Source organism: Mercenaria mercenaria, unplaced genomic scaffold, assembly GCF_021730395.1.
Source record: "Mercenaria mercenaria strain notata unplaced genomic scaffold, MADL_Memer_1 contig_3706, whole genome shotgun sequence".
Classification (NCBI taxonomy): Eukaryota; Metazoa; Mollusca; class Bivalvia; order Venerida; family Veneridae; genus Mercenaria; species Mercenaria mercenaria.
This window is the reverse complement of record NW_026461871.1, coordinates 43068-64470: the sequence shown is the minus strand read 5'-3', so window position 1 is coordinate 64470 and position 21403 is coordinate 43068. Positions and strand designations below refer to the sequence as shown.

At 36.4% G+C, this 21403-nt stretch overlaps 1 protein-coding gene across 1 annotated transcript in view; it reads left to right on the top strand.

The window, feature by feature from the left end:
• The first annotated feature begins 1662 nt into the window (after nt 1–1662).
• LOC128553326 (uncharacterized) overlaps nt 1663–21403 on the top strand; it is a 55277-nt gene continuing 35536 nt past the window's right edge. Inside the window, exons 1-5 of the mRNA XM_053534461.1 lie at nt 1663–1813; nt 8022–8189; nt 10600–10620; nt 11291–11565; nt 13224–13310. Of these exons, the coding sequence (XP_053390436.1) occupies nt 1663–1813; nt 8022–8189; nt 10600–10620; nt 11291–11565; nt 13224–13310 (702 nt within the window). The remainder of the gene's footprint in view (nt 1814–8021; nt 8190–10599; nt 10621–11290; nt 11566–13223; nt 13311–21403) is intronic.

Below are 21403 nucleotides of genomic sequence, written 5' to 3'. Positions count from 1 at the left end.
CGGGCGTCATTTTTTCTTGATTTTACATTTTTTAAAGATAGTTTAGAAACAAAATCTCATGTTAAAAAAATATTTTAGCCAATATCTGAGTCCAGTCCCTTTTAGCCAAACGCTTGTTGGTTAAATTAAAACTAGATTGTTGGAAATTATAATAGCAATATTAGAAATCCGATTATACAGAAAGGGCTGTCATCAGATGTAACGTTTAGGAAGATCAGATTTTTCAATGCAGCCGGTAGTATAAAATTAGGAGAGCGTAGATTTTTTTGCGTTAACTGGCTGTGTTCAGTGTATGCAGTGTTTTATTGTTTTGAGTGTTGAGTAAAATTATATACAAACCGTTTTATAACTGACACATCGTTGATTTGAACATTTAAGGTAGAGTTGCATTATGGTAGAAACTGTCTTAAATTGTACGATAATCCAATGCTTTTCTAGGGTTGTTTCGTTTAAATACATAGAATTTTAAAGCATAGCAACGCCATTTCGCCGCACGCAAGAATTATATTTGTTATATAATTAGAAAATTGAATCACCAAATGACATCAAAAGAACGCTCCTAATAACAATTTCTGTTGCCAATTGTTATAACTTTAGTGGCATCATCGCAAGTTAAAGTTACGTAGCGCATTGTATAGTCTGATGTCAGTAACGTCTGGCAGGTTAAGCAACCGCTGTTCACATGGTTCCCGAACAAGTCTGTATCTCGATAAATATGAAATAAGTGTTTGCGGTATTTTCAGGAAAGAATGCAAATAGGTCCAGGTACATTTGTAGGAGTATTTGTTGTTTTCTTTCCAATATATACATTTAATGGCTCCAGTATCATGCCACGAAAATAAATAGTTTTTGAGGTCCGGATTTGTTTATGTAATATGCTGTGTTATTTCACCTCAAGTGAATTTTATTTTGGAATTAATTTATATTTTGTAGACCAATGCTGTTCATAAATACATATACACATGTATACATGTATATACTAGTATACATGGAGAAACGATTAAATCGAGGAGTGTTCCTAATCAGCTATATATGTATATATGAACAGCAATATATATGCTTATTCTGCAAATGAAAAGAGAAAACATTTAACCAGACAAATCTTCAAGACAGATATATTGCTGATTTTGAACACTCCTCAGTTATTATATATATATATACCAAATTATCTAGACAGGTTGTCGTGTTTTTTTTTATTATTAATACACACTTTGAATGCCTATAGTCTATTCTGTGGAGAAAAGAAGATCTTTTTTTCCACCAAAATATTATTTCAACATAATCATTCTGTTATTTTGTGTATATGGTATACATATTAGCTTCAGGTTACCAGGCTGACAAAAACGTTTAAATCCTATTTTCAAATTACAGCAGCATTCCGAAATTTAGAGCGGACCAAAATAACTTGCATTATCTTCTTATACCATGTTTCATTATTTCTACAAAAACCTAGATTTTTTTCCAAAATATCGCGGGATCTTCTTTTGGCGGACAGACGGTTGGGCAGACAGACGGAAAACGTACACAAGGAAATGGTTACAGCAGGTAGGGACACATTTTTTTGTGATTTTTCATAAAGAAATTTAGACAAGCAAGTAAAATATAGTAATTCTTACAGCTTATGGGCAAGACCATTGTTACGATGCAGCTGAGCTTTCTTATATGACAGAGAGACTAGTAGGAAATGAACTTCAAGAAGGGGATGCTCCAATTTGTGACTTCCTTCTAGATGATGGATGGTATTCTCTGCATGATTATGTTATAGCTGATACCCCCGAACCATGTGCTACACATTACAATTGGTACATGATTGGTAAGTAAACATCATTGTTACGAAATGATATCTTTTGTCTGAAAATCACGTTTTTTCGAGTAAATATTATAAATAAAGATATTGAGAAATGCATCAACATAAAGGTTTCAGAAGTTTGTATTTATCTTTTATGTAGTCTTGAAATTATAAATCTTGGATTTCAGAAGATGTCCGTTTATCGACCAGTTACTGTATGTCTTCTATTGTTTATTTTTTTTTTTAACAAAGGTACATCTACTCATTGATTAATTTATACGTTAACTTCAGGACAGATTATGGTCATATGTTACTTTCGATTACCAGATCACTGATGCATGGAACACACTATGGTTACAGTATCCTAAATAAACTGAATGTCAAAAAAAAATATGTATTCGCAGAATGGATAGAATATGCGGCTTATTATGAGCAACATCATGAGCCCTGACTATATTTACTTAGGAAATTCAGTTGTAGATCTAGTTTAAAAGATTATTTAGCTTAAAATATTTATTTTTGAAACAACTTTAGACAATGCGATCTTTGCAAATGTCTGCTTGCAGGTGATTTAGTGACATTGCACATGACCCACCTTGCCTTTAGGGTTATATACTGGTCAGACCAACATTCGTACTAAGTTTGAGGGTCCTAGTCATAAGCATTGCAGAGTTATAAGCTTTTTTTGGCACTTAAGGTTACAGTGACTTTGACCTGTGACTTATAGGTCATATACTCTTCAGGTCCAACCTCCCCATTAATTGGAGAGTCCTAAGCCTAGCCTAAGAATTGCTGAGTTATAAGGGCTTTTTCCTCTATGCAAAACAAGTGACCTCTGGGTTTGGCCTCTTTTCACCCCGTGGGTATAATTTGAACAATCTTGTTAGAGGATCATTAGGCCATGCTACATACCAAATATCAAAGGCATAGGCCTTGCAGTTTCAGACAAGAAAAGTTTTTAAAAAGTTTTTATTAATATCTAAGTATATGTAGAACTTTGGCCTCTCGGGCAGGGCCTCTTTACACCCCAGGGGCATAATTTGAACTAACTTGGTAGAGGACATGTAGGCAATGCTGCATACTAAATATCAAAGGCCTAAGTCCCGTGGTTTCAGACAAGAAGATTTTTAAAGTTTTCAGTTAAAAATCTACTTTTAGCTCCTGTGACCTAGTTGTGCAATGGACCGGCACTTAACTATCTGTTTAAAGTGTTAAAAAAATCCACACTCAAAACGGATATTGTACCACTGAGTTATAGAGAAGACGTAACTTTGCCATCCTCGGGTTTAGTAATATGTAATTCACGGAACTCGTTCAGCCAGAGAGTCGTCTCAGTTCGGAAATAATAATTGTAACGTTAGAGGTCATTTCTAAGGTCACGGAGTTTGATTGGTCAGCTTGTAATGACAACAGTTTTTGACACCAGTTTCGCAGTCAAATGTGATTTACCAATTCTAAGTGTTCCTTCTCTGGAGAAGGAAACAATATATATAAACTCTTTAACGTAAACAGTAAGAGAACTTTTATGGCTGCGTGTGTACGTTCGTGTTTATATTCATGAATTATAAATTTAATAGAAATACAGCTAAACTAACGACCACATTAATAAATAATTACAACAGCCTTTCAGATGCAAACAAGCTTGGTAAAACATGACAGAAAATAGATGCCTTTAGCAAATGCATGAATACATATTTGGTTTGCCACGTGCTTTTTAAGCTCAACTGGAAATAACTGTTAAGCCGGTAATCGGAATAACACTTTTAAGAAATAATGACGGGAAACCAAACTGTGTTTCTATGCCACCACCATGGGGGCATATAGATCTGGTCTTGTTCGTGCGTCCGAAAAAAGTTTGTGACGCGCCTGGGTCAGAAGGTATTAGATATAAATTGACGAAACCATGCATGAGTCTTTATCATTATAATTATGAACTTGCGCACCTCCTACTTTTCGTCTGGCTCCACCCCTATTAGTTATGAGTTATGGCTCCTGAAGTAGTCAAAAATGCACATTTCACTTTGTAATGCGCCTAGCTCACGAAGTATTTGATAGAAATTAAGGAAACCTTGCATGAGTCTTCATCATGATATTAACTTGCGCACCTGTCTCCGTTCCTTTTTTTCAGAGTTATGGCTCCTGGAATAGTAAAAAATGCATATTTTTACATTTTGACGGGCCTACATTTCACGAAGATGATGTCATGTGCAAGACATAGACATCTAACTAAAATATTCAAGTCACTATCACAGAGGTAAAAGATTTTGGCCATTTTGCTTGTCCGAACTATAACTTCTTTACAGAATGATGGAAATTCAAATAGCTTGCTATGAATATTTACTGTAACAAAGCATCAATAAAGTACAAATATTAGACTCGTGGTTTAAAGGCCAAGGTTATACTTAAGTTCAGACTATTGCTATTATATACTCACAGGCACTATATGGCGAGAAAATTCGTTTCCAATGGAAACATTTATAGTTATTTGTGTATGTTATATACTTTGTAAAAAAAGGAAGGTAAAAAATAGAAAGTGTAAAAGAAAACAGTTATAAGATAGTTTCATTAGTAACATCGTTTTAACGACTCAAGTTTTCTAGCGATTGAATCCCAGGTTATATGAATTTGCACAACAAAAAAGTAAATATAAAAGAAAATAATACTTCTACTCAGGCAGAATACTTGTTTTAGAACAAGGTCTATGTCGTTGAACTTGTTAAATATTACATCACAAAGTTTAGAATTGTAACGGATTTAAGTTTCTACATTTTGAATGTGTATTATAACGATTCTTTTTTTTAACAACTTAACTGGTAATCTTGTGTACATTACTTTACAATGGCCTTCATTGACGAGTGGTTATGGCCGTCGACTTCACACCACATGTTTCTAACCTATGTGGGTTAGAGCCCTGCTCATGTTTTCATGTAAGAGATCTGACAGACTTGCAGAAGGCAATAGTTTAAGATGGAAAGTCATTAATTAATAGCTTACGGTCGGTTTGACTTACTAAAACTAAACACACAACATAAGTCTGCAAGAACTGTACGAGGGCTGTTCAATAATAACGTAGTATTTCGCTGTCAAAAGCGACCTGTTGTGCATAGAGCAATGTAAAATATATATTGTATTTTAAGTCTTTTTTCACATTTCCGCTTATGGTGAAGCACACAGCTATTGCTACCAATTAGCGACACAATTACATTTTTATCCATAATGGTTTGAATTCACCTGCTAATATTCTCACTGATACGCCAAAATATAGTTAGACATTCGGTTGACATACCCGGTATATTGAAAGTATGCCATCATTCGGATTTAGGCGGAAGGAATTATGTTTAAGCTAATTGTGTTTTGCTGTTTGTAGTGCATATTAACTTCGTCATCAGAACATATAGAAAATTTGGCAGTTATAAAGGTCTGTAGAGATTTTGGCAACCACATATTGAAATTTATGTATTAATGAAACATACGCCATACCAATTCACAGATGGCTAATAATCACCAACAGACGGCGAAGATCGAGCTAGAAATAAGATTAATGAAAAATTAACAAAATGATCCTGCTGAAGCCACGAGGTTGATAACCTTGTTACAATATGATCACCTAGACTGGCATCATATTATTACAGATTGTTTGATCTCAACAGACTTTGTAAGTCTATATGATCACCGTGCGCCGGGCTGTTCAAGGACACATAACTTCTGACTTTATAACAATACCATGTATGCAATAAAAATAGTGGAAAGAGTTACGATGATGTATTTTTTCTTCTTAATTAAACGATACAAGACTATGTTATAATAGTCCTCATACCAGATAATCTGTAAAACAACATAATTATCCTGTTCATCACCCCTCTCAGTTGAGTTGTGCAATATAGTCAAACCTGTCCGTAAACACCACCTTTGGGAAATGAAAAAGTGATCTTTGATCACAAGTGATCTTTCAACACAAGTAAATTGTCACTATATTTGGTAAACGTGAAGAGAGATAATAGCCTTTCTTAGCAGGGTTTTACAATTATTAGTGGCCTTTATTCGGAGGTGGTCTTTAGCACAGGGTTGATTGTATTGCTACTACATTATCTAGTGATCTATTTAACCATGCTGTTTTGATCTTGATCGTTTATAATTCAGACGGAACATCCATCGGTTCCAACTACTAGTATAGCCTTGTATAGCATTTCTTTGAGCAACGCTCTCTCTTTTGCTGCGTTCCGCAGCAACATTTCTACTTGTTATATTATTATCTGTGCTAAATCTTGCTAAAGGATGTACGAGCGGTTTTTTTTCAGGATATCCGGCGCCATTTTGAAAAATGTTTCTTCGAATATTGCTTTCTAACAAAAGTTTGGACAAAAATTAATGCTAAATAATTAAAATATGGCTAATAATGTACCATTTAACCAAATATATTTTTGCGAAAAAAAAAAAAATTCACCCTTATTTTTGGCTGGCATTTGCCTAAAATTGACGTAAGATTTACAATGGGGTAGGGGTAGGTAATTTCAAATATCTATTAAAGCAGATCAGGTTTGGTTTTGATATTTTTCTGACTGATACATGTAATGTTAAGTTATAAATAAAATAAAAGTTTTCAAGATAGCACTTTATATTATCTAGAAAATATAAATTAAAACATAAAGAACAAAAAATATCAAAATTCACCACTTTTTAACAGTTTCTTCTTAATAAACCTCTTAGATGCACGGTGACCCCAACTTTTTTACTTTCCGTTTTGAAGCATTTTTGTGTGTCATTAATGCTGCAAAATATTTTGAAAATCTTAACGTCAGATTATTTTTAGATCTAAATACGTTTTTCCATTGAAAATAAAGTGGGTGGGGTAATTATGTCAACATGTAAAGATTTAAGAGATTTGTTAGTGACATTTATGCTTATATATAACTGACATCACCATATATTCATATTAACCTGAAAGACCTGAAATCCCTATAAGATTAAATAGGATATTATATGTTTCATAAAGTACCAAGCCCGCCCGCTTAGCTCAGTAGGTAAGAGCGCTGGTCTACGGATCGCGGGGTCGCGAGTTCGATCCTCGGGCAGGGCTTATGTTCTCCGTGACTATTTGATAAACGACATTGTGTCTGAAATCATTAGTCCTCCACCTCTGATCATTCATGTGGGGAAGTTGGCAGTTACTTGCGGAGAACAGGTTTGTACTGGTACAGAATCCATGAACACTGGTTAGGTTAACTGCCCGCCGTTACGTGACTGAAATACTGTTGAAAAATGGCGTTAAACCCAAAACAAACAAACAAAATAAAGTACCAACATGTTTTCAATTTTACAAAATTTCAGAAATGCGTAAACAGTGGGTGAAGAAAATACCCTATAAAATTTAAACGAGTTAGGTGACCTGTTGTTTGTCTTAGAAACTAATGTTCTTCAAGCTCACAGGGTATGAAAAAATTCTTAACGTTAGAAAAAAATTGCTCGTACTTCCTTAAATATGATAGTTTGATAGATACAGAATTCCGTTAGGGCCATCGCCTTTGAATGTGTTGATCTGAAAAGCGATACACGACTGTACGATGATGAAAATGCGATTATGCTATTGTATGAAATTGCGAAATCACGATACTACAATAACGAAAACGCAATTTCACCATATACCGTGGTGAAAACGCGACAGTACGATGGTGAAAATACGATTGTATATCGCATTATCATCATCGTACTATCGTATTATCGTGTTTTCGTTATCATAGTATCGCGTTATCATCATCGTACTATCGCGTTTTCGTTATCGTAGTTTCGTGATTTCGCGTTTTCATCATCTTACTATCGAGTATCGCTTTTCATATCAACACACTCAAAGGCGTTGGCCGTAACAGAGATGATTCCGTAGATAGACAGTTCATTTTGTGGGCAGCTGAAATTTTCGCAATGTCGTAGAATTTTTAGACGGAATTGTACATTGTTGTCATGCAATGTCAATACATTTTTTTTGTATTTGTATAATATTTCATCTATTTCAGATTTATTGTTTCTATAGTATGATACTATGTATCTCTTCATATTAAAATGAAATAGAGAAATCTTATATTATCATGCTAAGATTGGTTTAAACCACTCGAGTTTTTTTCAAAATGCATAGTAAGGATTTTTATTCGACCATCAATTAAGCACCAATTGTTTGTCCTGATCTGTTCGAGACAGACTTCAGTAAATACGAATTAATAAATTTTCTAATATATTTCAGGTGCTCTTCCGCAAACACCAAATGTCGAAACAGAAGTGGTAGTATGTAAAAATGCTCCACACAACGATTGTTTGGAAACGAAAAAGATATCAACAATTTTATGTCAAAATGGGAAATATGTGTTTTATTTGAAATCAACATCTGGATGTTCTGAGGCCTACTGTATCAGTAAGTATTGTTTTTATCTTGCCTCCTACAAGTTTCTTGCATTTCTATTGGTCAATAGACCTCACGTGGAGACAGGATATATTCCATATCCTGCTAGTATATTTCAGATATGAATTTTGATTAAAACAAAATGGCTGCCACACTGCTGGCTTAATTGAATCAAGCCAGATTATTTATTAGCTCCAGTGATAGTATCGTTTCCGAGAGTAAATTTAGTGTTTTCTTGCCGATTTCATTCTACTTGAGTTGAGGCTCATGAAGTTTGACAAAAGTTAGCCGTAAAAGCGGAATAACTCTGTATGGAATACACGGACGTTGAAATCTTGTTTTGGAAGTTAAATAGTTAAATCATCGTGAAATAAAGAAATTGACATATTTGTTACTCAGCAATTTGTTGTAGGATCATTTAATCTACGTGCAAGATAAATGATTTAACAGGAAACGGGATGAAAGCCTATCAAGACATCTATGACACCGTGATATCCGGTAACTTTTGAAGGGATGGAACAAGAAGGTTTTAGTGTTTCTAATCTAAACCAGTTCATAACCTGTGTAAATGAGCTTTTGTGTTTTGTGATTTAACCAAAACACAGGTCATTGTGCATTTTATGGCTGGTGTAAATCAAGTAGTAATGACCAAACAAATGATTTGTAGGATTCCAGTCTGCACTGTAAGTAGCTTTGTTAATTTACAAAATGTGTTGATTATAGCATGTAAGTAAAGGGTAGTCGGCAAGATAAAATCGTTACACTGCTTGTTGGTGACAGGATACGGGATATACGCTGTCGAGGAAATCCATATCAGGCGAGAGCGAAGCGAAGTTCGAGCCTGATATGGATTTTCGAGACAGCGTATATCCCGTATCCTGTCACCAACAAGCAGTGTAACTAATAGTATCAACGGACATTCACTGATTTTATGTGTTGTCTGTATATTATAGTAGCGCATTTTGTTTTAAGTGATCACCAACAAAGGCACTGGTCTAGAGTAATTTATATTCAATAATCCTATTTTTCAAACAAATCTACTGTTTATATGTTAGTCAAACAGATAAAATCAACGACCAAAATCCTATTACAGTATTATATACATTGACACGGTGAAATTCGCTAGCGTAATGCAATGGGGAGTTACTCGGCATACTTGTAGAACATATCAAAGTCGTAGCTTAAATACACTTGCTGCCTCTGCACGCACGATCGGACTTTCAAAACATTTAAAGGCTTCCCTTAAAGGTCCAATACTAAGGAAAGTGAACATTTTAATTTCTTTTAAAAAGCACAGAAACTATTTCATTTTATTGGAAAATGAAAGTTGGTATGTAGAAATTCGAAATAAATCGCAGTATATGTACAATTATTTTTCTATGAAGTATGAAGAAAGTTAAAAAGACCTGGGGGGTCATTCTGTCGATTCATTGAAATTTCAACATAATACACTTACATTTCTTTGAGTTCCAAAGACCTTCTGTAAATTTTGACCTGCCAATCTTCATTATTTAGTGTCTTGCAGAAGTCTATGCACTGGCTATGAAAAAAATTGCCAACTCACTTTCCCTTAGTAATGGACCTTTAATACAAGACTAGCCCCATAACTTGCTTCGAAATAGACAGTACAAGTCTCTATGAAAGAAGTGTTTCAGTTATCCGTGGCCATTTTAACTTGCCACACAGTGTTAAAACCAGGAACGCGTCTGCTACCCGGAATAGAAAATTTATGGGGTTAGTCTAGTATTTAGGGAAGTCTTTAAAGGTTTCGATAGTTCGATCGTGTACGAAGAATCTGCAGGTGTATAAACTCCACTTTTGGCTGAAGCCCTTGCAGGGGTCATTATGACTCAAAGGCACCGTCCCTCAATGTATTTACTTAAATACTGCATGCCCGCTATTAGGCGCAGGTTCCATTACCACCTTTAGAGCTATAAAAACAATTTTAATCACATTTTGTTCAGTTTAGAGTAGAAAGGTGTATACCAAAATCATTTACATAGTTCCATGAGGAAAAGTTCAATTTAAACATGTATAAGTACATTTTCCTAAGATCATCCCTGCCATTTCCAAGTGTTATTTTAGACAGTTTTAGACATTTTTACCTGATGTATCGATATGATGTATCTGATACTTAAATTATCTCTGTTTAGACTTTTATATGCATGTTTCCTTACAAGCTATAAATCGGAGCTGCTCTTTGTTTAATATGTATTAGTTTCTAGGTTGGTGGGAAAAAAGTAAAAACAAGCTCAAAATTATATAATATCAAAAGGCTTAGATAAAGGCGTATATAAGGTAGTTAATGTTTGTTTAGTATCCAAAAACTGCTAAATGTAACTGTATTTATGTCATATTAAAGACTACGTTTTATTTCTCCGTAAGAGTCACAAAATAATACAGTTCCAAATTTCCTTTTCAGGGAGTTTAACCGACGATGAAGGTATACACTAATCTTACTACAGAATAATGTTTTCCTGCATTAAATATTGTACTACAATATAGAATTCTTTAAAATGCATTATTGCACTCGTAGGAAATTTAGCCAATAAAATGTCATAATGTTCGACAGGAACTGAAAAAAGATCTTCAAAAACAATGTTTACAAATAATTCCCACTTTTGACGTCATGTTAATGTTTGACATTCCACTTTAGGCAATGTCGACATATACATTATTTGTAAAGACTTAAAATAAGATTCAAATAAAGAATGTTAAAGAATGTTAACACTCAATTCGAGTTCACTGAAATAACGAAATTTTATTTTTTCTAAATGATGTATGCCTGTTTATTAATCGCAAGGTGTACGCATTACTGTCAAGTTTTAGCGGGATAATTATGGTATTTATGAAAAGGCAAAATAAGATTATTCCAAGTCCCGAACATTCCGACTTCGGACAAAACTAATTCGGGTGCTTTTTGCCACAGTGGACACGGAAGAGCATAACAAACACGTTCACTACCAGCTCATGCTCACTAGAGCACGTTTTTATCCCGTTTGTGTATGCTCCAAAATGGGGGAAAAACACAAGTTTTATGCAAAAATACTTTAACGCATTGTATTCGTTTCCTGTCTCTTGAAGATGATTTAAAACTGTCTTTTTTTTTCTAGGTGCTAGTGCTCCAGACATAAGCGCCATGGCTAAACCTGTTGTAACGGCGGATATTACTAATGATCACGAACTGGTATTTTATTGTGTATTTGATGCTCCTTCAGTGACATATCTTTATGACATTGATTGGAGCTTGTCTACCGGAATATCACTGGCAAAAAGGATAAAAACATTTAAAGAGATAAAATACAATGGGCCTGCCGCTTTCCAGTTTACAACTCAGCTAATAGAAAATGACTTGAGGCAAAACGGAATTCGTACCCTCGGATTTTCAGTAAGATTTATTTTGTAGATAGGATACATTCATACCAAGAAAAGTGGTCATCGTTGATTCTTTGAGTACAATTAGCATTTTTCGTTCATATACTGGAAATAATTTTGTATATATATTCTGAAGAGAAATTGTCTGATAAATACATGATTTCCAAAAAAAGTTCACTTTAGGCGTGGTAAATAAAACACGAAGTGCGACTTATCGTATTGGCTGTATTTGTTATCAGAACATGCTTTTATTTTCATCACAGGTAGTGGTTTACAAGGAATTTTATAAAAATATGTCCAGTCCCGACAGCATAAACAAGAAGAAAAAGGGTCAATTTGTGATTCAAGAAAATACTTTTAGTGAAACGAAAACGCTACAAAATCAGCTAAAAAAAATAAGACCCCTCATTGTATGGGTAGTGTTAGACCCAAGTTTCCATGACAAATCATGTAATACAATTATGTCACCTAAATGTCAGGTATAGTTCTGTAATGTGATTTCCGAAAAAAATATGCATAAAAAGTAAAGAACTTTTCTCTGTCGCAAAAAAGATCCTCAGAACTATTTTAATCCACCATTATGAGATTTCATTTTTCTTATTTAGTGTCCAACTGTCCATACACCAAAACCATACTTGTGGTCAAAGATCACTCATTCAAATCTTTCCTTCACGTCTTATTTACGTACATTGTATCTTCGTAGAAATGACTGAATAACTGACCTTATTCCTTGCACAATTCCAGTCAAAATAGATCAAGTAACCCGAATTTATACGTGACGGATAACACTGATCAATAACATTTATGAATGATTGTTTAAACCTCTATTTCTTTTAAAATGTGACTCTGTTTCACATACTTATTGAGATGCGAATCGTTTATTATGAACAATGAACAAAAACTAATGACGTTTTAAAAATAAAAGTCATGTCAGAATTTGAGAAAATGGCTGTTAGTTGTTAGTTCTAGACAAAAAATAAAGAATTCGAGTCATTTACGTACTAGCTGGGCCATTTCCTAAACAGTGTTTGTAACCAGAAAGTAAAATACATTTTGTTTAGAAAAGTTTAGTGCAGATAGTGAAATTATATATACTGTGAAATAATACTAAATAAAGTCAAGGGGTAGGACGTAAATGGTGTCTTGCGGTGGTTTATGTGAGAAAATTGTGTCTATCGGGTCACAAAATGCACGTATGCAATGTTTTTAAAGTAAAGAAAAAACTCATATACTCGCATACTTGGCAAAATATCCGTCCTAGGGTGATGATTTGTCAACAAATCCGCCATATTTATACACAATTTTCTCACTTAAACCACCGAAAGACGTCCTAACCCCAGTAAGTACTTTCATTGAATAACAAAGACCATTGACTCTGTTTGTTCCGGTTGTATGATTTTGCAAATATTGTGCATGCATCAAACCCAGAAGACCGGAAATCAGACACTTTGCTTCAGATATTTTACTTTTTTTCTAGATCGGAATAATATATTCATCAGTCCGAATTAATGTTATAATATTCTTGACTTTGAAAAAACATTTTATTGACCAATTATTTGCATAATATTTTAAACTTTATCAATAAACCAGATTAAATAGTTCTGATTTCTCATATCTCTTTAACTCGATGCAGGAATAAGTTCTATAACAAACAGTTTTTTTATATTACAGCTTGTCTGTTCTGTCAAAGCCAAAGCAGATATAGCTGGTAAATATAGTGAAAGCAAAGTAAGTGACAGGAAATTCTGCGGTGTTGAGGTAGGTCAAACAGAAATTAGTGAAAAGGTTGATATTAAATGAAACTGTTGGTGATTATTGCGGAACATGTAGCTATATAGAACTTCTTATTGAGAAAAATATATAACATAAAAAGGGTCATTTTACATCGAATTTCAAAAGCATTTCAAATCATCAAAACGCATTTGACAAGAATATTGATTCGTTCAAGCGATCACTTTATCAGTAATCAAAGCTTGTAACAAAACAAATAAGCCCAATATGTATGTATATTCTATGGCGACAAACGGTACAGCTAGGTAGCTAATGAGATATCTTGATAAAGCGAAATGATTATCTCAGTAACCGAATATTTTCTCGAAATTGTCCATAGCAGCCATTGATAAGATTGATAACTCATATCTATATCGATTCATTCACGAATCATCTGTATATTTTAGACTTTTCTGAAAAGTTTCCGGGAAATATGACAGCGTCATCATAACATTGGTTTGCGCGCCTCGTGTGGTCCGACCTAGTAAAATCTCTATTCGAGCCGTACAGCATAAAAGTCGAGCCACTGTAACAATGACCCTTTTATTACATACGAGAACATACACCTTTTCGTTTTTACATTTTTTTGCATCGAACTAAATCTTCCATGTTTTTCGAAATTTAGAACTGAGTGGGTTTTTGTGTGCGCTATTTATAGAATTAGATCAGGCAACGAAAATCGGATCACATGCATAGTAGAGATATTCCAGCTGTACATCGGAGGACATTCAATCTAACAAGTGTTCCTTGATTCTGTACAAAGACTAACCTGTCCTGCATATTAAGTAACTGCCAACTTCTCCATATGAATCAGAGGTAGAAGATCAATAATGTCAGACATAATGTATTTTATGAAACGTCATTGAGAATATACGACTCGCCCGATCCAATGATCTGCCCATCTGAGCAAAGCGTGCGAGCTACAATACGGAATTTGTTTTCTAACTCTTTGTATTTCTTTGTTAAATATAAGCAGTATTTTTATTAATTAAAACAAGTTTATAACAAAGATTACTGTGATATTTTTCTATCAAATGATGACTATCTCGCAGCAGTTTTAAGCTAGAAACATAACTAGATAGTATCATATGTTGCTGTCATGTTTTCAAATAAATGTACACATTTTCTATGTTGCTGAAGTTGGCGGCCCAGCGGCATAAACTTAGCGGCCTAGCGACTCAGCGGCCTGGTGGTCTGGCATCCTCGTGTATTTCTGGTAAAAAATGATTTGTATGATCTTCTTCTTCTTCTTGTCGTTCGCGACTACACTGTCAGACCAGTAGCCTCGATGAAACTTGTGGTTTGCCGCAGATCCTCAATGCCTCCATGGGGCCTCCGTGGCCGAGTGGTTAGAGTCGTTGACTTCAAACCATTTGCCCCTCATCGATGTGGGTTCGAAACCTCATTTGGGGCGTAGAATTCTTCACGTGAGGAAGCCATCAGCTGGCTTACGGAAGGTCGGTGGTTCTACCCAGGTGCCCGCTCGTGATGAAATTATGCACGGAGGGGCACCTGGGGTCTTCCTCCACCATTAAAGCTGGAAAGTCGCCATATGACCTAAAATTGTGTCGGTGCGACGTTAAACCCAACAAAATAAAATAAATAAATCAATGCCTCCATACAGTTTCTGGTAGATTGAGGTATCTATCGGCCAAGTCGCAGCTCGCTCCTGGTCATGCCTTTTACATCTCTGAAGTATATGCTCCGCAGTCTGATCTTCTTCATCACATGGACAAGCTGGCGATGATGCCAGTCTGTATTTCTTGTACATGTGAGCATTGAGCTTGTTGTGCCCTGAGCGGAGCCTGACCATTATCACTTGTTCAGACCGATCAAGGAGATGAAAAGCATCTTCCTCCATCCTTGGTCTCGTTAGTGCCTTAATGATGGTGACTTTCTCCTTGTAACTCACAGGTTCTTTGGTTGCTTCTAGCTTAGCCAGTTTGTCTGCCTCTTCATTGCCTGCAAGTCCACAATGGGATGGAATCCACTGAAGTGCTACTCTGCATGTTATACTCAGGCTTTGCATTCTCCTGGCTAGCTGCGGAGCTTTATTTTTGATCAGAGCTTCCATGACAGACAGTGCATCTGTGAGAAAGACGACTGAGGAGCTTTCTTCTGCCGAGTCTTCAACCATTGAGACGGCCTTCATGAGTGCTTCAGTCTCTGCCTTGTAATTGCTGAGTGTTTTCCTGTGGCTGCATGTAGTGTTTCTCTCCTGCCAGATGGGTATTGAATGAAAACTCCTGCTCCTCCATCTTTGACGGCGCATGTGGCTGATCCGTATGTATAGACATGAGTCCATGATTCCGGAGGATATCATTGATCATAGCAATTGTTAGGCTCTTCCGAATGCCTTCATCCTCTTGCTTCTCGCGGTCAAGACGAGGAACAGCAAGTCTCACAGTTACTGAGGACAGATCATTCGCTAGTGGGCTTATAATGTCTTTACTACCTATGGGAGTCGTTGGTATGCTCAGCTCAATTTTGAACTCTCGGTTGAGTTTCTTTGCCTCATGTACGAAGCTGCTACGTTTGAGCCGATTCTTTGTGTAGCCATCTAGCTTGGCTTCGGTGCTTCCGAAGGATCTACTTTTCAGATTATATTTACTTCACAACAGCGGGTGTTAAGTGCTGTGTGGCGGCTGTAAAAAGTCGCCCCGACTTCATCTCAGTGTTGTTATATTTTCTGGTCCGTCGGGATCATTGATTTCAACTCATTTAGATTTGAAGATTGAATACTGCTTAAGCCGGTGCTAGGGGGCGTGGGCAGTGTTGCATTTTCCATTACTGCTCATGAACAGACTCAATCAAACCGAGTCTGCAATTTTCACTGTTTGCCTTGTTTTCGGTGCTTCCGAAGGATCTACTTTTCAGATTATATTTACTTCACAACAGCGGGTGTCAAGTGCTGTGTGGCGGCTGTAAAAAGTCGCCCCGACTTCATCTCAGTGTTGTTATATTTTCTGGTCCGTCGGGATCATTGATTTCAACTCATTTAGATTTGAAGATTGAATACTGCTTAAGCCGGTGCTAGGGGGCGTGGGCAGTGTTGCATTTTCCATTACTGCTCATGAACAGACTCAATCAAACCGAGTCTGCAATTTTCACTGTTTGCCTTGTTTTCGGTGCTTCCGAAGGATCTACTTTTCAGATTATATTTCATGGGATGGTCTTGAAAAGACCTGAACTCTGCTTGAAGCAGAACCACTGCATGTCTTCTATCTTGTAACGGCTGAGTGCCTGTTAGCTTCTCCATGAAGGAGATGGTGTAGACTTTGTAGCACCTGTCATGATCCGCAATGCTTGGTTCTGAACCTTGTCTAAAGCCTGTTGGTTAGTTTTGGCAGTAGTGGACCTGGCAGTTGAGCTATACTCTAAATGGGGGTCTCACTGTTCCCTGATATACTGTCTTGAGTATTTGCTCATATGCTTCCGACGTTGTTCCAGCAAGTTTGCGCATCATGGCAAGCTTCCTACTGGCCTTCCCTTTTGCTTGACTAATGTGGGGCTTCCAGGTTAGCCGTTTGTCAAAGGTCACTCCGAGGTATTTTGCCTCGTCTGCTTCAATCAGCGATGTATTTCCCATCTTGATTTTACCCGCCCTCTGCTTTTACGACAGGGAGAATAGTGTCATGGACGTTTTCTCTGTATTGATCGATACACACCAATCTTCAGCCCAAGCTGAAAGCTTGTTGGTGGCTTCTTGCATCCTGTATGTGGCTGTAGTGGCATGTTCTTCCTTACACCATCACACCAGATCGTCAGCGTAGAGAGCAGCCTTAACTCCTTTCGGTAGTTCAGACACCAGATCATTGATGAAAAGCAAGAAGAGTGTACGGGATAAGACTCCGCCTTGTGGGACACCATGACGCAACAGGAACTTCCTACTGTTGGCATGTTCTAAACTGACTCTTGCTCTCCTGTTGTGGAGGTATGACTTAATCCACCTCAGCATGTGACCTACTCCAGTCATCAGCTTGACGAGGAGTCCATCAGTCCAGACTTTGTCAAATGCCCTCTGCAGATCAATCCATGCTGTAAGCACGACTTTCTGCTCTTGGAAGGCGTCCTCTATCTCTTGCGATAGATAAGTGGTCTGGTCCTCAGTGGAGTGGAATTGTCTGAAGCCAGCTTGTTGCGTTGCGAATAGGTTGTAAGTCTCCATGTACCACTTCAGGCGTGTATTCACAATCCTCTCCATGGTCTTTCCAACACAGCTGGTTAGGCTGATTGGGCGATAGCTTGCAGCCTTCTTTGGATCCTTCCCTTTCTTGTGGATGGGGGTCATGACTGCCTCTTTCCATATCTGTGGAAGCAGTCCTTGTGTCCAGCTGTAGTTGTAAATTTCCAGGAGTTTGCAAATTGCTGCAGTGCCTAGATGGGTCAGCATTTCATTTGTGACTCAATCTGGTCCATTAGACTTCTTTGTCTTCAACTGCCTAAGAGCTGTCTGTAGCTCATGCAGTTTAAGACTCTGCTTCATGCATTCTGGTATCTCTTGGCTTGTCTGCCTTTCCCTTTTTTCTCTTCGGGCTTCCCTTTCCGGTTCCTTGTTGATGGGGATATTGGAAACATCTTTGTAGTTAGAGGTAAAAGTGTTGAATACCGGATGGCTGTGTAGTCATAGCGATATTGTATAGTGCTGTGGTTCGTTAAGAGAGTGCCACTAGCCCAGCACCTCTGTCTTCAATCTCTAGGTTTCTTTCGGGGTTACCTCACCCTTAGTTCCGAGTTAAAACCCTATCCTGGGAACACAGGAGCCATTTGTCCTATAGCTGGTGGTCTGTTCATAGGCATCAGGGCGTGACCACACACCGGTGGGCCTGGCATGCCACATGTCTGGGGGCAGACCTCCTCTGAGTCCCCTGCAGTTCTGCCTGAGGCCGCAAGGTGATCAGTTACCGTGTGGCGCCATCTGGGAGGCACTGCAGAAAGGCTTGTTTGCAGAGAGGCTATGTACTGCAGGGAAGACATACGCACTCGGCTCCTTTTTCACCAGAAGGCCAGCCAGCGGTGGAGGCTGAAAGCGGAAGGTGACAAGCACACAACACACAGCACACCACACTTTATGCATCAGCAGACCAATGCCACACATTTGTATGGTGTATATAACGAAAAAAGAATGTATTAGCAACGCAGCCTTTCAGAGTAAATTTACTATAAACAAATTAACAAACAGTCATGTAAATAGTCAATCTTTGTTCAACAAAATACACAGAAGAGCATTTTTAAATACTCTGCATTTTTCATTACTCTGAAAATTTCAGATCCAGCGGTCTAGCATAACCATGTATGTCTTTTAAAAGAATGATTTGTATGCTAAGATGAATATAAAGAAAACTATGAATACAAACGTTAAAACTCAATAAAGCATCAAAAAGAATCTCACTTAACTTTGAAAATTTGCAAAGCAGCCTTTGGGAGTACACATTCTATAAAGAAATTAACAAACAGTCATGTATTATAGTTAATCTATGTTTAATAAAATACACAAAGCAGCATTTCTAATTACTTTGAAAATTTCAGATTCAGAGGCCTGGCGGCCTGGCATAACTATGTATTTCTTGTACAAAAATGATTTGTATGATAAGATGAATGTAAATAGAACTATGAATACAAACGTTAATATAATGTTATTAATCAAGCAATTTCATATTGGCCTTGTTATTTGTCCAAGTGTTGTCGTACTGCCCGAGGACAAATAACTAGGCCAATATGAAATCGCTTGATTAATGATAATATTATTATTCAATTTTCAACTGTTGGCGGTAACAGTATAAGAACTCTGTGAGTTACCTTATGACAGCTATGCACGTTCAGGTGAAAAATCTTGACAAGTTGTTTAGACGTATTTTCGAAATCATGATCATTTTCGCCAGTAAAACAGAATGAGTTGTATGTAGGTATTTGAGAATAATTTTGAGAGATATTTTTAATGCGACAAAATCAAGAGTAACTAGAACTTACCTTATTTTTTTGAATTCCTATTTATTTTGTTTAGCGAGTATCTTAATTATCATTTGAACTGTACTGTGATAAAAACTGCTTTAAAAGTCATTTCCTTTTAGGCTGCAAGCAACGAGACACAAAATTATACACATATGTGTTGATCAAGATAATACAACCAACCAAGCATATATTATATATAGTCCCATGCCTCGTTTAATTCTTATCCGAAATTGTTTGCAGTTCACAACTGACACTCTTGTTCGCCAATTTATTTATCCACTTTCCAGCACTTGAATCGCTATTTATCATTGTACAAATAGTCCACACTATCAAAATGTCTGTTAAAGATAAGTCTCATCCTTTTAATTAATCTGAGTTTCCATATTTTCTTATTATTTTCCTTGACAACTGCCAGAATTTCTGACAGGAAACACTTGCATTTTACACAATACCGAATAAGAGAAAGTACCGTTGTAATCTCTGAAGACGTACATCCCGCTCAGTCATACTTGGTTATTAAATGAACATGTTGGATGATTTTTTTTGGTCAAAATGTGAAAAAAATGTAATCTATAATTCTGATGTAAAACACAATGGCGTCATTTAAAAATCTAACGGAAGTGGCTTCTCCGTATTGGCCCTCTCTTTTGAACCAATCAAAATGCTTGAATTCCGTATTGGCCCTGTTTTTCTCGTATTAGCCTTGTTTTTCTCATATTGGCTCAGTTATGTTTTGTATTAGCTCTGTCTGTTTCATATGATGTTTGCAATTGATCTAATACAGTGTGTAATATTGTAAAGTTGAATAATAATATTCTGTATTAATGTTTGTATCTTATTTTCTGGGAATAAATACATTTAAACTTAATTATATAGTTAATCTATGTTCAATAGAATACACAAAACAGCTTTTTTAATTACTCTGAAAATTTACGATCCGGCGGCCTGGCATAATCGTGTATTTCGTTTTAAAGTAAGATTTGTATGTCGATAGGTAAATATAAAGAAAACTATGAATCCAACAAAGCATAAAACAGATTTTTACTAAACTTTGAAAATTTGCAACGCAGCCTTTGAGAGTACACTTACTGCAAGAAGTTAACAAACAGTCATGCATCTATATAGCTAATCTACCTTTCTGTGTGCGTGACGTGCTTTCGGTGTGACAATAAAAAACGGAAAGACACATTTAAAATGAACTCCAATGTTGTTGTAAACATTTTTGTTTTATTTTTTTCCTGAAATACAAACAGTTCATAGTGAAAGCTTGATGCACAAAGCTGCGCGTGAAAAGTGGGTGGAGAGGGCGGGGGTGGGGGTAGGGTATAATTTAAGACAATACAGCAAAAACGAAGTCGCAGTAAAATGAATTTACATAATAATGTTATTTTTTTTGTAAATCTATGGAATACGTTTTACACACTACTTAGTCATTCCGCTCGAAAATAATAATTTCGTAGAAAGATTTTGGCATGATTTTGTCATTACGTAAGCATTCATTCAGGTGCCATATAGGTAACACATAGATGCATGTCAGTCTTTCACCACAGTATACAATCTTACTGATTGATTTTCTCACATACACCAGTAAACAGCCGCTGTTTCTCTTCATATCTACTTTAGTATTTCCTAAGTGAATGAAAACTGCAACCTTTTAAATCCAATTAAGATGTTTCACTAGTCCAAGTTTAAATGAAAAAAAGAAAAAAAATAAGCTCGCATTTTCAAATAAAATTAGTTAAATCTGTGCATGATAGCTTTTGCTGTGATAAACCTTCAATATTTCATGATAGGCACTTTAGGTCATTCCCTACGCTATCCAACTTCTTTCCGTCATCCTCTCCCTCCATGAATAATCGAACGTCAATGTAGAGTTTATCCTATAACATAGAGATTCGCGTCCTTTCCCTGTTTCCGGGCTTCGAGCATAATAGGACCTGTCGGCATCACTAGTTGGCTGAAATCCAGTTGCCATTGGTTTTCGTTTCAAATTACTGTCTTTTTCCAGTGGCAAACCTTTGCTTTTTTACTTTTCTGCCCGACGCAGTTAGAATATGCATACTCCACAAAAGTTTGCAAAAGTCACCCAATCTACAATGTCACACCAAATAATTATCCTTATAATCTTT